Genomic DNA, 23,304 nt, shown 5'->3' with positions numbered 1-23,304 from the left:
CTGACACCTAAACCAATTACAACAAAACTGGGACAATCATCTTCTAAAAGCACTAAAACAATTTTTTATTTGATCATTGTAACTGAACATTCTTTTAAACTCTACGCCATAATTGCCTTATCGAAAACTAAATTTCAGTCACAATTCTTAAAAAACCCTTTTTTGTTAAAAAAATGGTTTTAATATTAATTCATATCGATAAAAAATGAATCAAGATCTCATCCCTAAGAATGGCATCTAATGCCTCATTAACGAAATTCCAAAATTGTGAATTCAACTAATAAACTTTTAGTTTTATAATATCATTTAAACTGGATAACTTCGGGATTTGGGCTTCAACTTGAAAAGTTATCCTTTGCTGAACGACCGCTAGATTAAAATCTCTCCCAAAATAAGAACGACTCAGGAAAACTGCCATGACAAGAAAACAGGATCATTTCCTTCAATTGTAGAAAAATACAATTCGTTATTTCGCAAATGGATTCTAACTCTTCGACCTTCTTGAAGCTGCCTTGCCGGATCGCGTCATTTGTTCATGACCATTGGATAGTGAAGCCTTTGTCCATGGGTAGCTTGAGATCGGTTACTCTAACCACCTAACCAGAAAGAACACAACAATAGTAAAGCAGTTAGACACTCAATCCTCCTGCTCTTCCGTCTGTCAATCCGTTGGTCGTTCAATCATCCTATTGCTCAGCGAGTTACTAAAAATGTAAGCCAATCTGTTAAACCACATGCACATTTCTTCACTTCTCGAAATATGTGTGAGGCTGAAAACTTTTCATAACTTTAGAAAAATGCTTTTTACTGGCCAACAACACCAGCCCAATAACTCTATTTTTCCTGGCACTGATGGACTCAGTTACAAGAATTATTTCTTCATTATAATTGGTTACCACTACATCCCATGATAAGATGTCCGAAATTTTTTTACTTAAAGTTACTCACAGTACCAAGCCAAGAGCATAATGCAGTAAACTTTGACCGTTTAATCTCGAGTCAAACACGTCAACCATTACTCGTCAAATCTTTACCTTCTGTTGACTTTTTTTTGAGAACTTACTCAAGGAAAACGTACGGTGCATAGTGAATTATATGAACAGAATTTAACAAGCAAAGAGACCCAGTGCGCACAAAACTGTTAGCTACAAGTACTTCTTAACTTTTTAGTCTCTAACATCAGTTTTTGTATTCTCCATACTGTTCTCTTTAATCATTCAGCAATGACACTGTATGGAGAAATTGGATCTTAATCTCTAGGGGTTAATAAATAACCTTAGTTGAGGCGCTGTAGGAGAAGCTCTCTATCGGATGATCATTCACAGTAACGGACTTGGGAGCTGATGAGACACCAAACACTCCCAAATTCATCAGTAGTGGTTCGGGATGGAACGAACTCTTGGGGTCCACTGTTGCCTTAAGCGTTCCCTGCAGGAAATATTCAATTGAGGAATTGCATTGAGGAAAGATTGAAACAAACTTTGCGCCAAAGCCGAGTATCATTTCCAAAGAGAAGAAGAATATTCATGAATCATAAAATACAAAATCAAAGAAAAGTGTTGAGTCTTGAATATTGATACCATAACACTGTTTCGATGTCTTCTCCTGTTTCACTGAACAAATTGTAAGGCAGCGGAGGTGTACTCGGCAGGAAAATAAACAAACTCTTCTATAGTCAAAAATTAGCAGAATCCACAAAATAGAGCCTTCAACTCGCATTAACGGCGCATATTATTCGAGTCGAGCAATGGTATCGGAAGATATATAAATTTTAACCGAACGGGGGGTGTTAAAAATGATTACTTACCAAAAGCTTTTAAAGGAGGGAAGAAAGGGAGGGACAAAGGGAGCAAAAACAAAGAGCAATGACACCCTCCCCCAAACATCCCGCTAGTGAAACTGCTGCGTTCGCTTCATTTAACCTTGCCTTCATTATATTTCGCCTCATTTAAATGAATTACTCTCTACGCACTGACCTCGGAAACTGCATATATCACGTATAAATATGGAGCACTGACAATAGGATCTGGAACGAAAGAAACAATTAAAATAATCTTGCACTAGAGGAGAACACGAATCACCTAAGAATGACATGGTGGCTGGTGAGATCAAACAGCTCAGCAGAAAAAAAACTATTTCATATGAAGTTTAACAAGAGGCTCAACCGAGAAGACTTGAACGCCAGGTTTGCTGTTTAGTCAGGCCGACCCTCAGCTGCTCCGGTTAGCATGATTAGCACCAAGACCAAGCCTGAGGTGACTTACCAATAAAAATGATATTCATAGCACTCAAAAGCATACAACAAGCACATGATGTGTACTACCTGCGCTGAACTAGGGACTACTTTGCTTTCTTATTGGTAGGACGAACTTCCTTTTGTTCAAACCTTACCCAGAGACTCTCCATCATCATAAAACAGGTCTCCCATGGCCTCCCCGGACGACGACAAACAGACGGTCAATTGGAATGGATTCTGACGGCTGCGATACAAATAAAAGAATCGAATAAATACACAGACAAACACAGCAATAAACAGAAAAAGCCTTGAACCAACAGTTGTTGAGGATTACGAGGAATTAATTCTAAAAAATTGGCATTAATTCCAAAAAATTGGCATGAAGTTGTCGCGCTGACGCCGAGCAGTCCCGCTTTTGGGCGAGGTCCATCGCGCGAGTCCAGAAATAAAACAATGTCAGTGAAAATGCCAGAGTTCCGCGCGGCGCGCTAACTTTTTTCGATGACTTCGCGAGAAGGAGGTGTTCGTAATCTATTGTCACGCATATTGCGCTGCGTTACCTGTAATATGTGGTGATGTTTGGCATTTGCGTTGGTATCACGTATCCTCCTCTGAAGTGAAAATTGATTTTATCCCAGGGGGCGGATAACGTGTGAGTCTTACCCCCTTGTGTCTGTAGAATAGAACCATCTGTTCCATCATACCAGGTGGCATCTGGAAAATAGCCAGTGACGGATGTAGATCCCTTGAAATAAATAAATAAATCATATCACGTGCTTAATTATTGAATTGTGTGGGTGTTTCCCTTCTAAATACATTATAAGTCGTTTTAAATGTGGATGAATCTGACCGATTCAAAAGAAACTGGAAGAGAATCATGAACACTAAAGTTGATCACGTGCACATACCTGTGTTAAAACGGGTGTTATCAGCAAGGCTGGACCAAGGAGGAACTGCTTGTCAATAGCATATGTCTGACTGTCACTTGGAAATCTAGACATATCGGGAAAATGGAAAGAAGGTCAGATTTCCATTTGATAACAATTTAAGGAATGAAGTTCGGGGAAACTTTGAGGGCCGATTATTTACACGAGGTCTGACTCAGACCGCGGTTTTACGCACGCAGTAGGCTTCAGGGATTCTCCATAAGAGGGTTAATTTCATCAAATAAATGTCCTTAGCTTCCGGCCCTCGTGACACTGTTCACAGAAATAAATGTTCAGATTAAAGGTTCGGCTAAATTTAAGATGAGACACAAAAGAGAGAAGTGGCGGGGGTATTCACATCTGACTGGCGTTAAAAAAAAAGTGAATGAATTAACAGTAATTGTGAAATATGAGTCGAATGTTTTGGATCGAAACATAAGCCTCATTCCTCAATTTTCACACAATCGTAAGTGACACTGATACTGCAAGCAAACCTGTCGTGAGAGCAATTTTGGTATTTAGTGTTTACTTACTCGTAAAAAAGAGGCCTAGCCACGGCACTTCCTCGCATGTGCGAATGCGCAAACAACGTATACAAATACGGCAACAATGCATAACGGGTTAGTAACACGTCACGTGCCATATGCGCAAAGTCGTCTCCAAAGGCAGCAGGGTCCTGAGGCTAAGAACAGAAAAAGAAAATGTGTTTCGATTGAGAAAAGGATTGTTGTGTAGTTAGGGACCAGTCATAATTTAGCGCAGGGGGAGCGGGGGGAGGGGAGCGGTGGGAGCGGTGGGAGCGGTGGGAGCGGTGGAGGATTTTCTCATTATCCCTCTTTTCCTTATGAACCCCTATAGGGCTCTGTAATATTCTTATGATCCTATGGGGGGAGTAGGTAAATATTATCGTGACCGATCCAAAAACCAAACTCCTCCAGCTCCCTTCCCTCTCCCCCAATTAATTTCCAATTAACAATTTCACAAACGATTCCTGATGATGGCCACCCACCCCCACCCCCACCCATCCTCCTCAGTCCCCCACCCACAGCCATCCTCCTCAGTCATGCTTTCAGTGAGGCACTTCCAGTATACACGAATTCATAGTTCCTTTCGGTAACATGGAAAAAGGACTGATTTTCTTGGAAATCCAAATCAGATGGTCGTTATATTTCATTAAACTAAATCATATCAATCCAACACCTTTCTTGTCTGTTGCGAAATGTTATAGAACAATGAAATGGAAGAAAAAAAATTCATTCATTCATTCATGTTCATATTCATAACCCACCTCGAGCTTGCATGACAAAGGGAAGGATATGCAGATAAAGAATCTGAGTCAACTGTTCTAAACAGTGGTGCAATATACATTGGTAACATCGACATCACAAAAGGAAAGTGTTAACCGTCTTTCCTTATAAAGGGGGCCAAGATCGACAGATAAACAACTTCTTATTTACTTCATATTTCATTTTTCTCCGACTTTTACAAAGATGTAAACTTTCCCCGACTCAAAGTGAAATTCTCTGACTTTTCCCTGATCTTGAAAAATTTTTTCTGACCTGTGCCAGCCACGCCGATTAAAATCTTTGAAAAGCATCATACATATAAAACCCACAAACAGGCATCTGAACTATTAATATATTCTCTCTAAATTTACTGACATTGGCCTTAATGGTGTTGTGGTTTCTCGAGAATGGATAGAAAGCTCCAAGTTGCATCCATCTTCCACACAGTTCTTTGTTGGTGTTTCCGTTAAACCCGCAAATATCTGCTCCGACCAGGGGAACGCCGAACAAATTAAAGTTTAATATTCCTGTGGAAGAAATCAATAAAAACTCGATAGTGGTTGGGAATGAAGAAGCATACAGTTGTTGTAAAATTAATTCTGAAAATGTCCCCTTCCCTATGGGATGATGTCACCTAAAATAGAGTTTCCACAGGCTGCCCAGTACATTGTGAGTGTTCTCCGGAGACAAGTTATTATTTGGAAGTTGCTTCCAAGATAGTTTTCAAAGTTTACAAGTTCGGAATATCCGATGTACAAGACATTTATCTTAACTGATCCTCTTTTCTGATCTGTGGCTGATTTCAACATCGCTTTGAAAGAGGCAATAATGGCTAACGTAAGTATAAGAGAATTAAACGCAATCCTAAACTTAGTACTTAAAAAAGGGTTTTAACTATGACGCACGACATATCGTATGGCAAGTTTACCTGTAGATTTTCCGAAGAGAACTTAATGAAAAACACCACAACAGAAAATAAATTGTACGTGTCTTTTGGCCTGTCGTCGTTCGGCTGGATTAATTCAAAAGCGCCGGAAATGAAAGAAAGACTTTAAATGTCTTCCGTTCGCGGTCGGAAAATTAAAAAAACCCAACAATACCGGCACTAGAAATGCTCAACCGTCTTTTGGGGCGTGCAAAAAGTTTAGCGACTTTCCGGCCCAAACATCAGCATGCCACCCGTTAAAAAATACAAGGGGCAGTGAAATTAACGCTTTCCAAAAACTTCATTTGTGTTCAGGATTAGCGCAGGCACCAGGCTTAGCAGCAAAAACAAAGTCGCATTATTCAAATTTGGCTGGCGTAGATTGTCGCTGTTCTGAATTAATTTTGTTTTAACCTTTCAGTATATTTAAATCACACGCATTTACCTGGTATGGAGAGATATAAATCATTGAACGAAGCAGTGTTGTCGCCTAACCAGTGACCTCCATGAAGACCAGCGCTGGGAAATGTTGAGCGTGAAATCACAACACTCCGCTTCCCACGGATTTTCTCCAGCGCACTATTTGATAAATACAACAAGAAAATGAACGTTAAAGCGCAAAGAAGATCATGGTTCCGCTGAAGTAAGGCCAGTTTCTGGGACAGGGGGTAAGCTAATTCAGTTTAGTGTGAGAAGTGGCTATGAGAAAAGCTTGAAATAATTAGGAACTTGACCATGCATGAAGAAAATATGCTCCATTTCCTGTACCTTCTTCGGTCATAAAGCAAAGAACAGAAAATGTAGTTAAAACGAAAGCTTTTTGTTCCCCTTTCAGTTTTGGGTTCTCACAGGATTTTGGACTTCAAATTTGACCTAAACTTCCTTCGCGGCCGTTCTTTAGGATGTGCCCCCCTCCCCACCCACGTTGCGTGACATGCGAAGGAGACTATTTTAGTGTGACCTACTCCTGAACAAACACATGGCAAGGTGTAATCTATCACTTTTTTCTGGGTTTTTTTGGTGTGTTTTTTGGTTTGTTTTTGTTCTTGTTTTTGTTTTTTCGGGGGGGGGGGTGGGGAAGGGTTTTATTAAAACTCTGATCACCTCATTGTGTTTTTCGCTTCTGTGAGTCCATACAAACTGTGGACATCATAATGAGAGTAGTTGTGATGTCTGGCTGACATGCATAAGGTCTTGCCTTTGAGAGTGCCTCCTAACACGTGAGGCGCATAAGGTGGATTATCCAGGGAAGTTTCTGGACATCCCTTAGTTGAGCCATCAACAAAGTTTGATGGTTCATTCATGTCGATCCAAAGTCCGTCAAATTCGACGAGTTCCCTGAACTCGGTCAGCATCTGATCCCAGTACGACTGCGTCACTGGGTAAGTGAAGTCTGGAAAGACAGTCTCTCCTGGCCATACCTGTGTGGAATATGAGTGCAATGTGAAAATCTACAACCGTTCTATCACAAATACTGCAATCCGACTGGCTTTGCCACTCGCTATCTATTCCGTGATACTCATTACTTTCTCTCTATTTCTATGCATGATAGTTGGTGTGGGGTTCATCATCATCGACCATCAAGCGATTGAAATCCCAAACTCTCAAAGTAATTGTTAAATTGTCGATAATGGCGACGAAGTACCATCGTTCGTCTCACAAAGTAGACTTCTTTTCTACAATGGCTTTAATTCCAGTCTTCCCCTGAGGATAAGTTTGTCAGTTGTTATGGAGCTTATTTTGGTCGAGTGTCGAAAAAGAAAAACCATAGTGATCACAGCAGCCAATCTGACCGATGAAAATAGAAATACAAACAAACACAAGGAGCCGATGGGGCCACAAAGTAAAAGAAAAACAAACTCCCTCAAGCGCGGGAAAACTTGAGTGACCAAGAAGCGACTGGTTTTAATCTGAATCTCGGAGGCGCAGTAGCCTAATGGTCAGTGCACTGGACTCCGCGTCGAGAGGCCCGGGTTTGAGACCTGGCCGGGTCAATGCGTTGTGTACTTGGGCAAGACACTTTCACAGAGCCTCTCTTAAGGGCACACATAATTTGGAGCCTCGCTCTGTTGTGTGTCCCGCACCTTCACGGTGAAAGCGATTAAAAGAACAAATCTGATTGGCTAAGAAAGTGGCAACGAGTTTTCTAATCACGGAGCGAAATGAAGCAACACCAAAGAAATCCTGGATTACTTAATCGACACTCAATCAAAAGTCGCTCCTCCTCGACCTCCGCAAAAACCACTTTCAAATCGGCATACTAACAAAAGCCTTCGTTTTCAAACCTTGCCAATAATAGGTTCACCACTGGATGAACTGACAAACACGCCCATGCTACGGCCAATGTCATATGGTCGATACTGGCCTGCGGGTTGTTCGGAACTTATACCTGGATCCTGAAAAAAATAAATTTGAAAAAAATTAATGACATACCGCATGAACTTCCAAACGGTTTGAGAAAACTGCTTTGGAGTTTCCCTCACGAAATCGACAAGGATGCTTCAGGGGGAGGGGCGAGCCTTACGCGCAGCTTCAAGGCGGTGGGTTTCAAATTTCCTCGATTGAGCTCATGGGCTGAGATTCAGGGGAAACTGGAGCGAGGAGGGAGGTATAAAGAGCTTCTCAGAATCGTACCTTTGGCATTATAAAAACTTTCTCTAGAAGACGATTTCAACAATAGTTGTAATCATATCAAAAACGAGACGAACGTGATTTCAGGGTCTCTCCTTTTCCCGTCTTCCTTGGGATGAGTACCTGAAAACGAGATTGTTACGGTAAACTTGATTGGACTTGATTGCTTGAGAACCCTTGAAGATGCCTATATATGTCCTTGTGACAAGACGAAAAAACACCTTTCTCTATGCTTTCCTCATTCGTAAAATGTACAAAAAAGCAACTTACCACAATAGGTATGTAGTGTTGATGAAAGTTGTTATGTAATTTCTTCACAAAATCACCCAACCCACTCCATTTGCTTTGATCCACAGTGAAATCCAAGTGTCTGTCCATATATTCGATATCATTCCATTGGACATCCTGTGGAATCCCATACCTCCTCATGTTTGCATTTACCGTTTCTGTTCCATTTAAACTCCCATATCCCCAGCGACACAGGTGAAATCCAAGACCCCAATATGGTGGCATGGTTGGTCTCCCTACAACCTAATATTTTATAAAAAGAAGTACTGATCTTAGTGGTTAGCTATAGGTGGTATGGGTAATAGAAGTTGATTCTTGCAGCCAGAAAGAAGTAAAGCAAATAACTTGCAGGAATTTTAAGTCTGAAAAATAATTCAGGCCTTAAACTAGTGCACCTCCCAGATAAAAGTTCACAGGGGCCAATTTCTCAAAAAAAATATACATATATACTGAATCATACCTTTCACCTGTATGTGGCATGTGAAATATATATATATATATATATATATATATATATATATATATATATATATATATATATTTGACTTTCTCTGGATGTTTCTTTTCCATAGCTTACTTGTTGGTCTCTTATCAGATGGATTTTTAACCACTTTAAATTTATGTCAACATTAAGGGCCCGTTATTTTCACAAGGTTAAACCCAAACAGCATTTTTACCCAAGCAGGGGGCCTTAGGTATTCTCTGAAAGAGGGTCCTTTTTTCATTAAGTAAATGTCCTTCCAATTTTCAGCCCTCTTGACACTGTTCGCAAAAAAAACTGTTCAGAGAAAAGATTCATCTTAATTCAAGATAGTTTAAAACAAGTTTTGTTGAACAACGACTAAACTTTCTTTAAATAACTAGCCCTGAGTGTTCTCTTTGAGCCACAATTAAACCCTCTGCCTAAAAAGTAATTGTGTCTGTGCAATCCAGAGTTTATAGTTAATTCCCATATTTTACGCTCTTATTTAGTCCTTCAACTATTCATAAATTATCTTTTTATATCTAGTTATCAAATTTCAATGAAATATAATACACCTCTGTGTAATGCTGGACAACTAGATCTGGGGTAGGTCCAAGGAAAACATAAAAGTCCAGTACTCCTCCAATTGTCCTGAATGTTATGGCAGGTGTAGGCTGCAGAACAATGTCTATAGAGCAGAATAATTTAAACAGTTTAGTTCACAACACATGATGAAAGCATGTGCTTTCATGATTTGATTCATGATTTTCATGAATTGTGAGGCCCATACTAGACAAGAACCTTATCCCTTTGATGACCCCTATGAGTGACTAGCATCTAATTAATCCTTAAAATTAACATCAACCATGAATCACACATTAAAGTCATGAGAATGAAGGAAATGATCACCAGCAAAAGAACCTCTTGATTGTCAAACAAGTTCTCTTTGTCAGAACAGTGAGGAGAATTTATGCATACTAATGTTTTAGGATGTAATAGGATAAGTTATCATGATACTTATAGAAACATCACACAGAGCCTTTAATTTATATGTCTGCTTCTGCATATAACATTATGATAATAATTTAATTTAGCACCTGACCTTCCAATAAGAGATCCCTTTCTAATAATTAAGCACCCCCCTCAAATTTTTTTTTGGTAATTCGAATAAGTGCCCCTATTGAGTAAGTGCCCCTATTGAGTAAGGACCCTGAGATTAACTATTTCACATTCTGCTGTTTCTCAAAAAAGAAATAAGAACCCTGTCCCCAATAAGCACCCTGTTCCAAATAAGTTCTCTCTTAAGTACCAAAAATAAATAAGTACCCAGGGAGCTACAATAAATTGAATCATTACAGTGCTGCCCTAATGAATTTATAAAAGCTTAGCACCTCAGTTTCTTGAACAAGAAGCCCTGAGATCCTTTTTGGAGTAGAACTTTGATGCTTTTATTCAGCATTTAACTTAATGAATGAAGATTCAAATGTCACATGTCTCATTGTGAATTTTGAGTTTGTGAGTTAACCATGTCACTGATAAAAGTTTCCAATACAACTGATTAACTACCAATTAGTTTAAATATTAAACAACTTAATTCAAGCCTAGCTCAGTTACAATACATACCCATAGCATTACTGTTCAAAAGAAAGACTCCATTAGCATTTCCATCTCTTTCCAATGAAACGTAAAATGGATGAACACCATACAAATTGTAGTTGAATCCCTAACAAAAAATCAGTGTTCAGAAAAAATAGTGTTCTAATTGAATCCAGGTAAAACAACCCTTTTTTTACACTTTTCCCTGCTCAAACAACTGCACTTGACATAATCAGCTGCCACCATGCCATTTAATTTCACATTTTGGGTAGGGGAATGCAATTTAAAGCATCTCATATACTGTTTTGTACTAGCTATCATTATCTTTATATAAAAGAGGCAAAAGTAGTTAACAAAAATTCTGTTTCTCTACGTACCTCAGGAGTTGCCACATCCCTTGCAAACAGTGATGCTCTTTGCCACTTGACATCAAGTAACAATGGAGCTGAATGTTCACCCAAACCATATAAAACATCAGAGGGCAACAGAGAAGACATCTGAAGGAACTGATTCTCAAATGTCATTCCTCCAACTGAGCTGTTAAAACTTAAAAGCATAGATAGAGGGCTTTTAGAAGTGTACTCCTCTGAATGAAAAAACACCCCAGGGCTGTCAGAAATTTATTCATAGCATGCAATTTTGTGCATAGTTGCTCACGTATTTGCTAACACTTTACAGATATTATCCTTTTAATTCCTGTGTGTGACCAAGACAGAATTTCTTGTTACAATATCATTACAATATTAAGCAGAAGAATGATGAGAATTAAAAAAGAAATCAATTAAGGGATTGTTAGTTGATCCAGTAAATATCAAATATTTCCAAATAACATCTTAAGATTTGTAGGACAGTAGGAGAATTACATTACTAATAAGATCTTGGAGGTGAAAAGGTTAATGAACATGTCAGCTGTCTTCAATTCTTCATTTCATTATCGAAGCAGTACAGACTGTGTAACCAAAGAGCACAAACAATTCACTTTGAGGAAACTTACACAACAGTTCCTGAAGATTTTCTTGTAACAGCAATCCCAAATGGAAAGTTAGTGACAGTAACAGAATAGTCCAGTGAGGTTGCTTCTGTTTCAACTTTTGGTGTCACAATAGGAACCTCATATCTATTGTTATTTGGATCATACACCTGGAAAAATATACCAGAAGAAATAAAAATGAAAATTACATTTTATGTATGTCCATCATGTACATTGCACATTACATAGCAAACACATTCTATTATTGCCATAAAAAGGTTACTTGCATTGTTTCAGTAGAAAGGAGGAGGTATAGTTAGAAAAGACTTCTTCTGTATTTAAAGATCCTTCTTTAAAATTGAGAGGAGCTGTAAGAATTTATCCCTTTAATCCCAGCAGTGATCAACATGTAATTTCTCTCTATAATATCCATACATTATCCAGCAAAAGGGCAATGAAAATTCTCAAATTTATCAGGTAGTTGTTATCTTGATCAAACACCAAATTCTTACAATTAAATTACAAGGAAATGTCTAGTCGCTGGAGGGGAGACTTAATAATCAAATCTTAAAGACTGCTATTAACACCTGAAACATAGAGGTCAGGCTTTCCCACTTTTTTAGCTTGGGGAATTTAGAATATTGTTTTACATTTCAAATGCTGGAGATTTTCTTCGATATATATTGCTTATGACCCATGAATGTACATACAGTGCACAGGAAAAAATATTTTTAATCAACACCAAAAATGTTAGAAAAATCTAATATTGACTGTTCATTGGTTAAATGAGAAACTAAACTGACAAACCTTCCTGGTTTAACCCTTTAACTCAGAGAAGTGATTATCATGTATCTTCTTCCCCTATAATATTCATTCATCATCTGACAAAAAGGTAATGAGAATACTCAAACTTATCAGGAAGAAGTTTTTATCTTGATCTAACACCAAATTCTTGCAACCTATTTACAAGGAAATGTATAACAACTAGAGAGTAGAATATACAATCAGATCTTGGGAGTTAAAGGGTTAAAAAGGGATCTTTACTCTGAATTCATAATGCTTCATGGGTGGTAGCAGATGATTGGAAATATTAAATTGGGCTTTTCCTGATAACATGCAACTGAATTTGGCTTCTTAGTTTATATTAACAACATTAAAGGACCATCGTTAATGTAAAAAAAAAAAACAAGGCAAGTTGTCTCAAGCTTTCCTTTTGTTCTAAAAGGCCCAAAACTACACAATGCAGTTAACAAGCACAAACATTGAAGTAGCTATTAGAGGCAAAATTCAACATGGTGAGTTCTGGGTGAAGTAATACAAAATGAAAATCCATGTCTTCATGAGATTTGCAAAGAACAGAGGCCTTACTGCTTAAAAATTGAAAAAAAAAAAAAACAGTTTGAAATATAATTTCATGATTCTGACAGTCTGGGCTAGCTTTAGTCTAACAGTTACATGTAACGTGGAGGAATTCGTTTTTTCATTAGAGTGAGACTGATAAAAAAAAACTTTACAGGAAGCAACATCTAAAAGTAAACATGAGGTTTGACCCCTTGGTGATCACAAGACGATCATGAGATGTTAACTCTTATGGGAAGGTTCTTTGAAAGCAAATGCAGTAGAGCTTGTTCAATTTGTTTGGTTTACCGTTTAGTTCAATTTTGTTTTTCATTTAACTTTGTACGTAACCAATAACGCAAACTCAAGCTTACACGTACACTTGGACAACGAGACAAGTTTATGACAAACATCTGTGATTAAACGTTCGAGCTCAGGTCACGCGACATATTAATTACAGGAACGAAATTAAACCACATGTACAACAAAATCGAGGCAACAACGTGAGCTCAGTGAGTTGGAAAATTGAATTTTCAAACCTTGAAATGTAGTCGATCTTTGGTCTCGAAGCGAACATCCACCGCCAAATTTTCGATTTCATTTCCATACGGTCCCGGATGACCTTTCTTTGTGAGACTCAGCAGATATCCAGTTTGAGTCTTCTCCTTGTTCACAACTTGATAACCATAGTCGTTTGGATAAAAACAATATGGTATATCGAGGGGTACGTGTACGTTCTCCTCCTTAATGGTTGGTTTGGCCCAGCAACATCCACGGTTCACACAAGATTGTTCGTTTGCGTCGCCTTCCGGGTAACAGTCGAAGCGAAGACTGTTAGGAATGTTGGAGCATCCTTGCTGAGCTCGTCCATGATCAAGCTGGAATACCGAGACCAAAATTAGCAAAGTCAACTTCCAATACATGGCTCACCCGTACAGGTACGGCGGTGCGACTAACAATGAAAGATTTTAAAAGAATACACCTTTTTAAGGTGCCTTGGCAACGAGCAGTGAGCGGAAAGATGTCACGTGGTATTTTGCCAGCGTGAGCAATGCATGCTCATGGCTCACCATAGTTTCTATTTCTATTTTTTCATCATTGCGCAATTTTCTCTAATTTTTCCCCTGCTTCTTCGTCCATCCCTATATGACTGGAAATTTGATAAAAAAGCAACATGCAAGCTCAATTATTGATAAAAAGTGAAAAAGGAAATAATAATGAATTAATAATGTTACTTATTATAAGTATCCGCAGTCACGCCCGGGTCATATCTCGGTAGGGAGATGATTGAGGGAACTATTTAAAGGAATGGGTAATCTATCAGTTTTTTTAGATATAGAAAAAAAAATGCATGATCAGAGCTCATACGAGTGGGTTATGTAATAATTGAATTAATGTAAAATATATTTAAGCCCGTAAACATAAACTCATAGCTATTGCTTCTTTTTAGTCAATGAAGGTTAATATCGGTTTTAAAACGGAAAGATTCAGATTTATCCGAATTGTGTTAGAACGTAACCACCGAACTGATGTGAGCCATACCGTGGGCATCTGCTAGCTCAGCAAAACCTCATGGGGTCTGGGACTACAATAGAACGTAAGCTCAGGACTTGTCAGGTGGCCGGTGTTTTGAGGGGTGAAAAAAACCTCTCCTGGCCTCTCCTCACCGTAGCAGTGATCTTTACAAGTTTGAAATCAGCTGAAATAAAATTGAGAAAAAAAAAAAAAAAACAGGGAATATTTCCCACACGTCCTACAGACCATTCACCTGTTTTTTTTTCTGTCATGAACAATTGCGATAACAAATATATTTCGTCAAGTTAAAATGTAAGTCACTCTCGGAGTTTTCCCTTCGCAGTAAACATTTTATGGTGTTGTATTCAACTCCAAATATCACACAGGAAAAACGTCTTTATGTGAAGTGCTCTCGCTTGCAAAATTAAACTTCTTCACTAACTCTATGCAAATCATCTTGAAGACAGTTTTCAATCACACTTTCTTTTAATTTGTTCTCGAAATTGTGTTTATAGTTTTGGCTCCCTAGTGCAAACATTATGAATTGATTTTCGTCACCAGCTTGTCACTTTTCAAAGTCATCAAAGTTAATGCAGATACTGTCTTAAACCAAAAACAGCAGGTTAAGATTATTCCATGGAACTTAACACTCTTACCCGAGAATATATGTTGACTAAGGGAGAGAGTTGGAAAAAAAAACAGCAAAATTTGTTATGACTGCTATGACAACTTCACTGAATAAACGCGACTCACACTTAATTCTTGTTCGTATCAGGTCATCTGGAGAGCTAAAAATTTTCTCAGCTATATCTCTCATGGAGACTGATAAAATAAATTTGAACTGATGCTCGGTTGTAAACGTAATTAAAAATATACATTTTCGCTCAGAGTCTAATCGCGGAATTTTTTTTTCTAATCATTTGAACTTTTTACTTGAAAAATCATTAAAAAATACTGTTCCACTAAGTCAGTGCAAAGCTGTGCCCTTAATTGGCCGGCTGTGGGTGCCGAATTCTGCTCTATCTAGTTTGTCGTAATTGTAAAGGAAAAACTTTGGTGGGTTGGCACAGCAAAGAAATTAGCTGAATTGACATTAACTTTTCCTCTGCATGTCATTTCAGAATACGCAAGAAGGCCACCTGATCAAACAGCACAGGAACCCAATAAGTCTCCAATATGCCCTAAGATATTATGTAAAGAGTATTGAAACTCTTGCTCCCAATGAAAAATTGACATTTCTTCAAATCTGTTAGAATCGCAGCAATAACGTGAGTTCGTAATTACTGAGTTCTATTTCAAGCAAACTAAGTCAGAATGATCGCAATAAAACGTATTGTCGCAGGCTTGAGGCAGAAATTGATAGGATTGTTTGAACGATTTTGTCAGTAATTATTCATAAGTGTTCGTTCGTGATGATAGATTCATTGAAATCGTTGAGTTGTGCCAGGAAGGCTTGTCAGTTATCCCTGCGAACTTGACACAATGTAAATTTCTGACCTGTTCCTGTTAGCTTTAAAACTTTACTCTTCTTTGACAAAGCTTCAGTTAAAGACTGAAAGTAAAAGGACTTAAATCAGTTATAAGTGAAACCAGGACGCAACGAAATATCCAAACCATTTAGGCACGCACTCAACTGCAAGAGCGTACGCATCCACGAAACCAAATGAATCAGTATGTTTGAAGGTTTTTTTTGGTTTACTTTACTTCATTTTGTGATATTTCATATCGGAAAAACCCGCGCAGAAGCGTTTACTTTTACTGCACGGGATAGTTATCTAGCTACACCTGTGTTGAAGACACTTTTAGTCGAGGACTGGCTGGGTTGTACACTAGCTTGCCAGGATGACGCCATGTGCATCTCGTACAACTACGACACGTCCTTCAAGTCTTGTGATTTGAACGAACACGGAATACAACCTCCATATACCGGGTCTGACGAACTGTTGAAAATGCAAGGAATGATCTTTCATCAAATAAGGGTAAGTCACACGAAAAAATAATTTCACGAGTGTTCTGCTTCGATCACAAAGTTGATATGATATTTTTTTTCTGGGCTGAATTTTTTTTTTTTACACAGAAATATAAACATTGGCAATGTATCAACACCTCACTGAATATTTCCTTGTGGGCAGAAAACACATTTCTGACGTTTTATAATTTTCGTGTTAATTATCTCTTTCCTTTCATCAGCTATGATCACGATACGAGGTAATTTACACCATTGACACAAGATTTCATTATGGTTTTCATGATCTTTTACAGCCGAGCGCAGAAAACCAAACTGATAAGAGCGCCTTTGTGTGCATCAATTCTTTTCCAATTTTAATTGCTTAGATGAATATGTCGGTACGTTGAATTGATCACAGTTAACAAAAGACGGTTTTTCAGCGCCTGTTATTAGTTTGGAGCTGTGATAAATGGCAGATCACTTCAGCGGAATACGAGTGATTTCAGTTCGAAGTTTGAGAAATTTAACCGCTAATCGGGGGTCTTCATCATTAAAACTGCAACGTAGACGCAGTTTTTAGTGTCGAGTTTTGACGAAAGGATTTTGTGAATTTCCCTCCTTGTATGTGCATTCAGAGCAGTTAGAGCAACTTGCAAGTAGTTGCTGAACTGTCAAACCGCTGTAATAATGTCCGTTGGTTTACCACTGTTTCTCGTCTGAGAATCACAATCAAAATGGACGCACATTGCCTGATAATAAAGAAGGGTGAGAAAACAATTTTGTTCAGTGTGGTTTCAACTTTACTTATGATAGATTGCTGTTAAGTTCTATGTTTTATCAAGCATTAAACGTTGACAATTTAATATCATTCCGCCTTCAAGTTAAAATTATTGACGCGCTGACGAACGAAAAAGAGTTTCGAAAATCTTCTCCTTCACGCGATTTTCCTTTGGTTAGAGAATTGATCTTTAATGGTTCGTAAAAAAGAGATGCTTGGAATATTCGTTCCTCTTTGCTAACGAACCAAACGGAGGGGGTTTGTATGAATGATAACTTATTACAACTATTGCTTACTTTCTAAGGAGAGACTCTCAAAGGGAAGGCTATATTCACACTCTTTGATCCATAGCACCTGAAAACCAACAACGAGTAGCAGTATCTAGAAGCAGCATAACAGTAGCACATCACATCTTTGCATTTACACCCGCGTGAGTTGATCGAAGGGACCGGTAATTATCTTTCGGCTTAGGGGAGGGAGCTGCGGAGGACTTTTGAATGGATAACATAGTTTTCAGGGAGGACCGAAGGGGAGATCATAAGATATAACAAAGCCTTATGGGAGGATTAGTTAAATTTTATCATGACAGAACCAAAATCCTCCGAATTCCCCTCCCCTCCCCTCTCCCCCTCCAACCAGACAATAAATAAAGAGCAGTTCCTTAAGCTTGAGCTGCTCAACTCAAACATTGGTTCTCTCGTCGAATAGAATACAAATCCTGTGTTTTTGGCGTTGAAAATTTAAGATGTTTTTTGTTCCATGCAGCATTTCGATTCGTCTGAGCATTTTGAAATGCCAGTGCGTTGCAATCTTTCAGTGTATCTCAGTAAGGAGTAAAACTTCGATGCTGAAAATTGTAACTAGCAAAAACAGCGCAATCATAGCCAAAGTTATAGAGTAAATTAAGAATTAACCATTTATTTAGTGTCGTTCCCTACTTTTCCATGATTTGATTTTAGAAGATCCTAACTCAGGAGCGGTAAAAAAAAAATCTCTCTGGTTACGCTTATACTGCTACAGTTCTCAATGGCTTGTGATTCAAGAGAACGTATTCTCCTGTTACAAAACAACGGCTCTAAGGTGTTGGGGACGATATGCAGAGAACTCTTTTACGCGTAGCCGCACCAATACAAGTCATTCCATGATTGAGTAAACCTTCTTTTAAATTTAAACATTTTCACCATTTGACATTGCGTGTTGTTTTGACTTGATCTTCGTACACCTACGGTAAAAACTGAAAACGAGAACCTAAATTAACAACTCACTGGGCGAAAGCGAAACTGCAAAACGAGGCACATGTACTTACATAATTCTATGCGATAAACGGGTAGGAAAAGCACAAAACTTCAACAATTAAAATGAACACAGCACCCAAGGTCCTGGCACGAAACTACTCTCGCACTAAAACATGTGCTACTGATCATGTGACCTAATATAAGTCCGCAATTCGTGCTCGGCCGCTAGTCGGCCCAAACATAAGGCAACACAAGACTTGTTTGGTAAGAAACTCAAGTTGCATAGCAACCCAAAACCTGATACTGTTCTTTACCTATGAAACCGAAGAAAACGAAAGCTATACAATGGAGAAACTCTTTTTGTTAGGGTTGTGTAACTTTACGAAAAAATACGTGACAATAGGTTGACAACTCTAGCGTCAAGATTGAAATAAAATTGGTATCTTAAGAATTATCTTGAAAAAACTACGTAATAAGCTGTGCGTGGGCGAATTTGAAGTTAAATTACACCATTTCTTGATAATTACGTCGAAATTAAGAGGTCTGACCAGAACTGTACTCCTGTACTCTACACTACGGAGGTAGATATTTACTGTTTACTAAATTTGGTCATTTTCTTCGTGAGGTAATCAGTCGATGGGTTGCAATACTCGTTACTGGAATCGATCCCTTTTCTGTTTTTTCCTGAATAATCTCAATGCCACCGTTGTGTTATTCATTTTCAGGAAGCAAAAAAACCTCTTCCTCCGCGAGAAGTTCAGCCTTCGAGTCAGTGCGACTGCAGTTGTACCTCAGAGAGTGCTTGTAGGCCTGGCGAAGGTAAAATCATTTAGTAAATAAACCCTTTAACTCCCAGAAGTGAATAACATAAAAACGTCTCCCTACAACATCCATACATTATTCAGCAAACAGGTAATGTGAATATTAAAACTCATAAGGTAGAACCTACTATCTTGATCTAGCACCAAGTTTTCATAACTAATTTACAAGGAAATGTGTAGCAGCTAAAGGGGAGAATTAACAATCAGATCTTAAGAGTTAAAGGGTTAATGTCCGCGACAAAGAGATCATTTGTCCAAAAAATTAATATGTCGCCGAGAACGAAGCTACGGAGGCAAACGTGAAATTTGTGGACAATCTTTTACACATCATTACCAACCGACATACCAGTAAGCCAGAAAGGGGTGAATTTATATAACTCACCAACTCACCTGGTTTTTTCCTCTGGCTTTGTTTCTTTTCAACGGAAATAATCGGGAACAAATATCGACGTAGACGGAGATTATTTCGGGGTGCGTGTGCACTACGTTACGTAGAGTAGCCAATAGAATCGCGAAAAAATTATTGGAGGGGTTATAATGCGCCAGACAGAGCATGCTCAGCATCACTAACGATCACAATGAAGTAGATGCGTATAAGAAATGTGTCAGACCCATTGAACGTTCATTGGCCCGTGTGAACCTCCTTGAGTACAAAAGGGAGTATGAAAGCATAACTGCCAATGAGGGGGGAATCATTAGAATACTACAGAGCCTCAGGGAGGGGATCCTGTGAATTTTCTTGTGACAAAACCAGAATCCTCTGACCCCTACAACCCTATCCCCCTAAATCCCGGTTCCCCTACACCCCTGTCCCTATGAGTATTTGAGTATAGAGTAAAAATTTCATTGGACTGCATATGACTCATTATCTTTTTATTTCAGGTTCCTACCACAGACTTCCCGAATCTTGCAAAGAGATCTGGGAGAATTCTAGGTAGGCATGCAAGAGCTGTTATCGAAAATCTCCCCAATTCGTAGTTAGGACATTACCATTGATCCTCGAAATGTAAAAATAAATCCAAAACCTGAATCAAAGTTAACTCAAGGTTTTGTTCTTGTATATTAATTTAATACTGCATGGGAAATCTCAAAATAGTTGAAAAATGTAAAGAGAGCGCTGGCTGAACCAACTGAATTATCCTTATTGTTTTGAAATCAGAACTTGAGATTACACAACCTTCAGTACACGTAGACTGAATGCATTCGGCACTGCAGCAGATCTCATTCTACGGGCGTGAAACAGATTTCTGGCTTTATTTTCTAATTCATTTACTCGTTTTTAGCTAATTACACGCGCTCAAATTATAATGGTAATGACATTCAACTGATACCAACAAAGTAATAGTAATTGGTTATATTATGGTGCTGAAGACTTAAATCTTTCTATTATAACTTTACATTTGGTATTAAAAGTCATTATTTTCTTCGTTGTCCTTCAGAGTGGATGGGTCCTATAACATCCGGGTTAACTCATCTGCTAAGTATGCAAATGTATTCTGTCACATGACTCCTATTCACGGATGTGGGGATGGCGGATGGACGCTTGTCATGAAAATCGATGGACACAAGGTATTCTGGGTCCCTGGGCGTGCGGTTCTGATAAATGAATAACTCATAACTCATCAACCACCAGATGAATACTTATTGTGAGATTGCTAGTTGGTTTATTTAGCCATGAAATGTAACTAGCGGTACTTAACATTTCACAACGAGTCCTTTGACCAAGATAATGTTATCACACGGAAAATCAGAGTGCTACAGTGGTCGAACCAATGCTTGAGTTTCCACTTAAGGTTTTGGATGCTGCACCACCATATTATAGGTCACTCTGAAAATAATTTTCAACCGTAAAAATTTCCTTTCTACTGCATTTTCAGCCATACCATATTCCACGGCGAAATAGCATAAGAAAATTTTTCGTCCGCAAATTTTTTACTTGTACCACGCTAGAGGCTCTTTTGCTGTTTGCATTAAAGATATCCTCGAGTTGCAAGCTACTGAACTGCGCACATGAAATTTTTTTTTCTCGTCAATGCTAACCGAATAGCTTTCGTCTTTGGTATAGCCGTGCTTAAGGACCATGTGCTTTAAATGAATTTATAGATTTTAAATTATCATCATCAGGAGAAAGGCGGGCGTGAGGAATATGTTCTCTCACCTCATCCATTCTTGTTCAGGCCCAAAATATGACAATATGGTCCAGCCTGATCATCCCTGTTTATAAGAGTTACACGCGCTCAGACACATTAGGTAAACCTGGTTCGTAAGTGTAAACCTTAATTGGGAAATACTCGTGTAAACCTATGTGAATGCACCTCTAGGGAATAATGTAACCGACGGGTGAATTAAAGCAAAGTTTGGAAGTGAACAACGAAGAAAAAGTCTTATGACTGGGCAATAAGATAATCTGAACTGTGGATGGTACCAAAGCACATGACACAGTAGATTTTGTATAACCGTGAAGTTATATTGGAATGCTGCTGGTCAACTCAGGGATAGGGGGCGGGGGCGGTGAGTACCCACAACACTCCTCCCCTATGTCCTCCCCTGAATGAGAATCAGGCAACATCTGTCACTCTGTTCTTGTCTTTCAATTCGCTGTAGCCAACATTCAATTACTTTTCTGAATACTGGAGTAACACTATTGCTTACAACGAAGCCGCTGGAACAACCCTCAATGATGCAGAAACAAAGCTGAGCAGCTTCTGGTCTACACCATTCAATCGACTCTGTTTGGGCATGAAATATCCTATAAACGGGGAGACAAACTGGATTGCACTAAACTATAATGGCTCTTCTTTGAGAGATGTTATCGGAAACGGAATTTTCCAGAAGACAAACGTGAACGTAACGGAGTGGAAAAGTCTGCTGAAAAACTCAGAAATCCAGGTAAAGAGTAAACGGTCCAACAATTGTCATGATTATGCATTAATTCCCTGAGTTGTTTGAAAACCCCGATAGGAAGAAGGGAAATTTTCGTATTGATCTGCATATCATGGTGTCTCGATTTTCCTGTACATGTTGTGCCGAGTCACTCAAAATTGATTTCAGTTGAACTTTTAACATATGTATTAGAAACAACAACAACAACAACAGCAACAGTAGCAAGAAAAGACAAACACACGCGCACACACAAAAAAAAACTAAAACTGAGAAATCAGGAAGAAGTATGAATTTTCAAAATACTTGCTTTTTCCGTTTTATGCGTCGTCCATCTTGCGAGAATAATTATTTTTTCTTTCTAGGGGAAGGATAAGTTATTACTAGGGAGTGTAATTCTGTCATTAACGATACATAAGTGACTTTGAGCTGTTTCCCTTGTCAGAACGGATGCCAAATGCAAGGTTTTAACAGCATTAACAAAGCTCATGATTATGACACCGGTGCGAAGGCTCGCATTGGAATCATTGGTTTTCCAGACCGTTGCGACCAAACTGCGCAGTCCAGAATTGGGTTTGGTACCGAGGGAAGTTTCTTTCAAATGGACAATTCCAATTCTTGTGGAAACCAGCTAAGAAATTTAACGTCGATGAAGGCATTTGGCTACATTTTTGTTAAATAATTTAAAAATGTCAATACTGTAAATATCATATGGTAGTTTAGACATGCAAGGTATTGTCTATATCATCAAGTCATTAATGATATAGACAAGGTAACAGTCAACAACAAAAGACAAAAGAGAACGAAGGACGAGAAAGAAATGGGATGTTCGAAAAATATTGACGCTTCTATACCGCTTAAATTAGTTCTTCCGAGTAAGTTAACAACAGTAATTACATAACGCTGATCGAGCAATTTTTAGTTGTGTCGCAAGTAACCTGAATTGCTTTGTTTTACTTTTAATTACTTTGCTCTGTGATTGGTTAAGGTTAGGAAAACTCGCGCCACTCAACCAATCAAATGCAAATCAAAATCATTCTCGACGTGCACGTTCGCAGTTTGATCAGTTCTACTTTGAGTTCCCATCGGCTTTTAAAGGTATTCTTCCCTTTTCTGAGGGCATGGCTGTTGTGCTTGCTTTGGTTTTACACTGTTTTACGACACTCAATCGAAAAATGCTCTCTCTCTTTTTAAAAAAAAAAAACTTCTACGTGATATGTTGAAGTGAATGTCATTAGTTTGTTCGCTGAGTTATTTGAACGCGAGCATTGTATTTAGATTCTTTAATTACATTAACAGTTATGCATATAAAGCAAAAAACACGCTTGTGCAGTGAGCTATTTTTTTCAGTCTACGGATCTTTTCAGCTAAATATCAAAGAAATTTTCATTTCAAAGTAGCTTTACATATCCGTCGAGTTTATAACTGATTAATATAAGGACAAATCCGTCCAATTTTAGACAATTTA

At 38.4% G+C, this 23,304-nt stretch overlaps 2 protein-coding genes across 2 annotated transcripts; one reads left to right on the top strand and one right to left on the bottom strand.

The window, feature by feature from the left end:
* Window positions 1–41: 41 nt before the first annotated feature.
* On the bottom strand, window positions 42–13,598 carry LOC113670787 (lysosomal alpha-glucosidase). Its single transcript, XM_027186984.2, has 17 exons — window positions 13,199–13,598; window positions 11,346–11,491; window positions 10,729–10,897; window positions 10,379–10,478; window positions 9,331–9,443; window positions 8,275–8,535; window positions 7,659–7,769; window positions 6,478–6,794; window positions 5,819–5,952; window positions 4,824–4,975; window positions 3,696–3,844; window positions 3,145–3,229; window positions 2,797–2,981; window positions 2,392–2,480; window positions 1,977–2,026; window positions 1,276–1,428; window positions 42–596 (listed from the first exon to the last, which is right to left on the bottom strand). Exons 1-17 carry the CDS (start codon window positions 13,580–13,582, stop codon window positions 534–536), a joined length of 2,661 nt encoding a protein of 886 aa, XP_027042785.2. The 5' UTR covers window positions 13,583–13,598; the 3' UTR covers window positions 42–533.
* Window positions 13,599–15,295: 1,697 nt separating this feature from the next.
* LOC113670789 (uncharacterized) lies at window positions 15,296–23,304 on the top strand. The gene is made up of 6 exons (XM_027186985.2): window positions 15,296–16,153; window positions 18,861–18,954; window positions 19,839–19,890; window positions 20,396–20,525; window positions 21,561–21,845; window positions 22,282–23,304. The coding sequence occupies exons 1-6, from the start codon at window positions 15,848–15,850 to the stop codon at window positions 22,516–22,518; spliced, it is 1,104 nt and encodes a 367-aa protein (XP_027042786.2). The 5' UTR covers window positions 15,296–15,847; the 3' UTR covers window positions 22,519–23,304.

The sequence above is a fragment of the Pocillopora damicornis genome, chromosome 2, assembly GCF_964200805.1.
Source record: "Pocillopora damicornis chromosome 2, jaPocDami1.2, whole genome shotgun sequence".
In the NCBI taxonomy this organism is placed as follows: domain Eukaryota; kingdom Metazoa; phylum Cnidaria; class Anthozoa; order Scleractinia; family Pocilloporidae; genus Pocillopora; species Pocillopora damicornis.
Note: the sequence above shows the minus strand (reverse complement) of the source record. Positions and strands in the feature narration are given on the sequence as shown.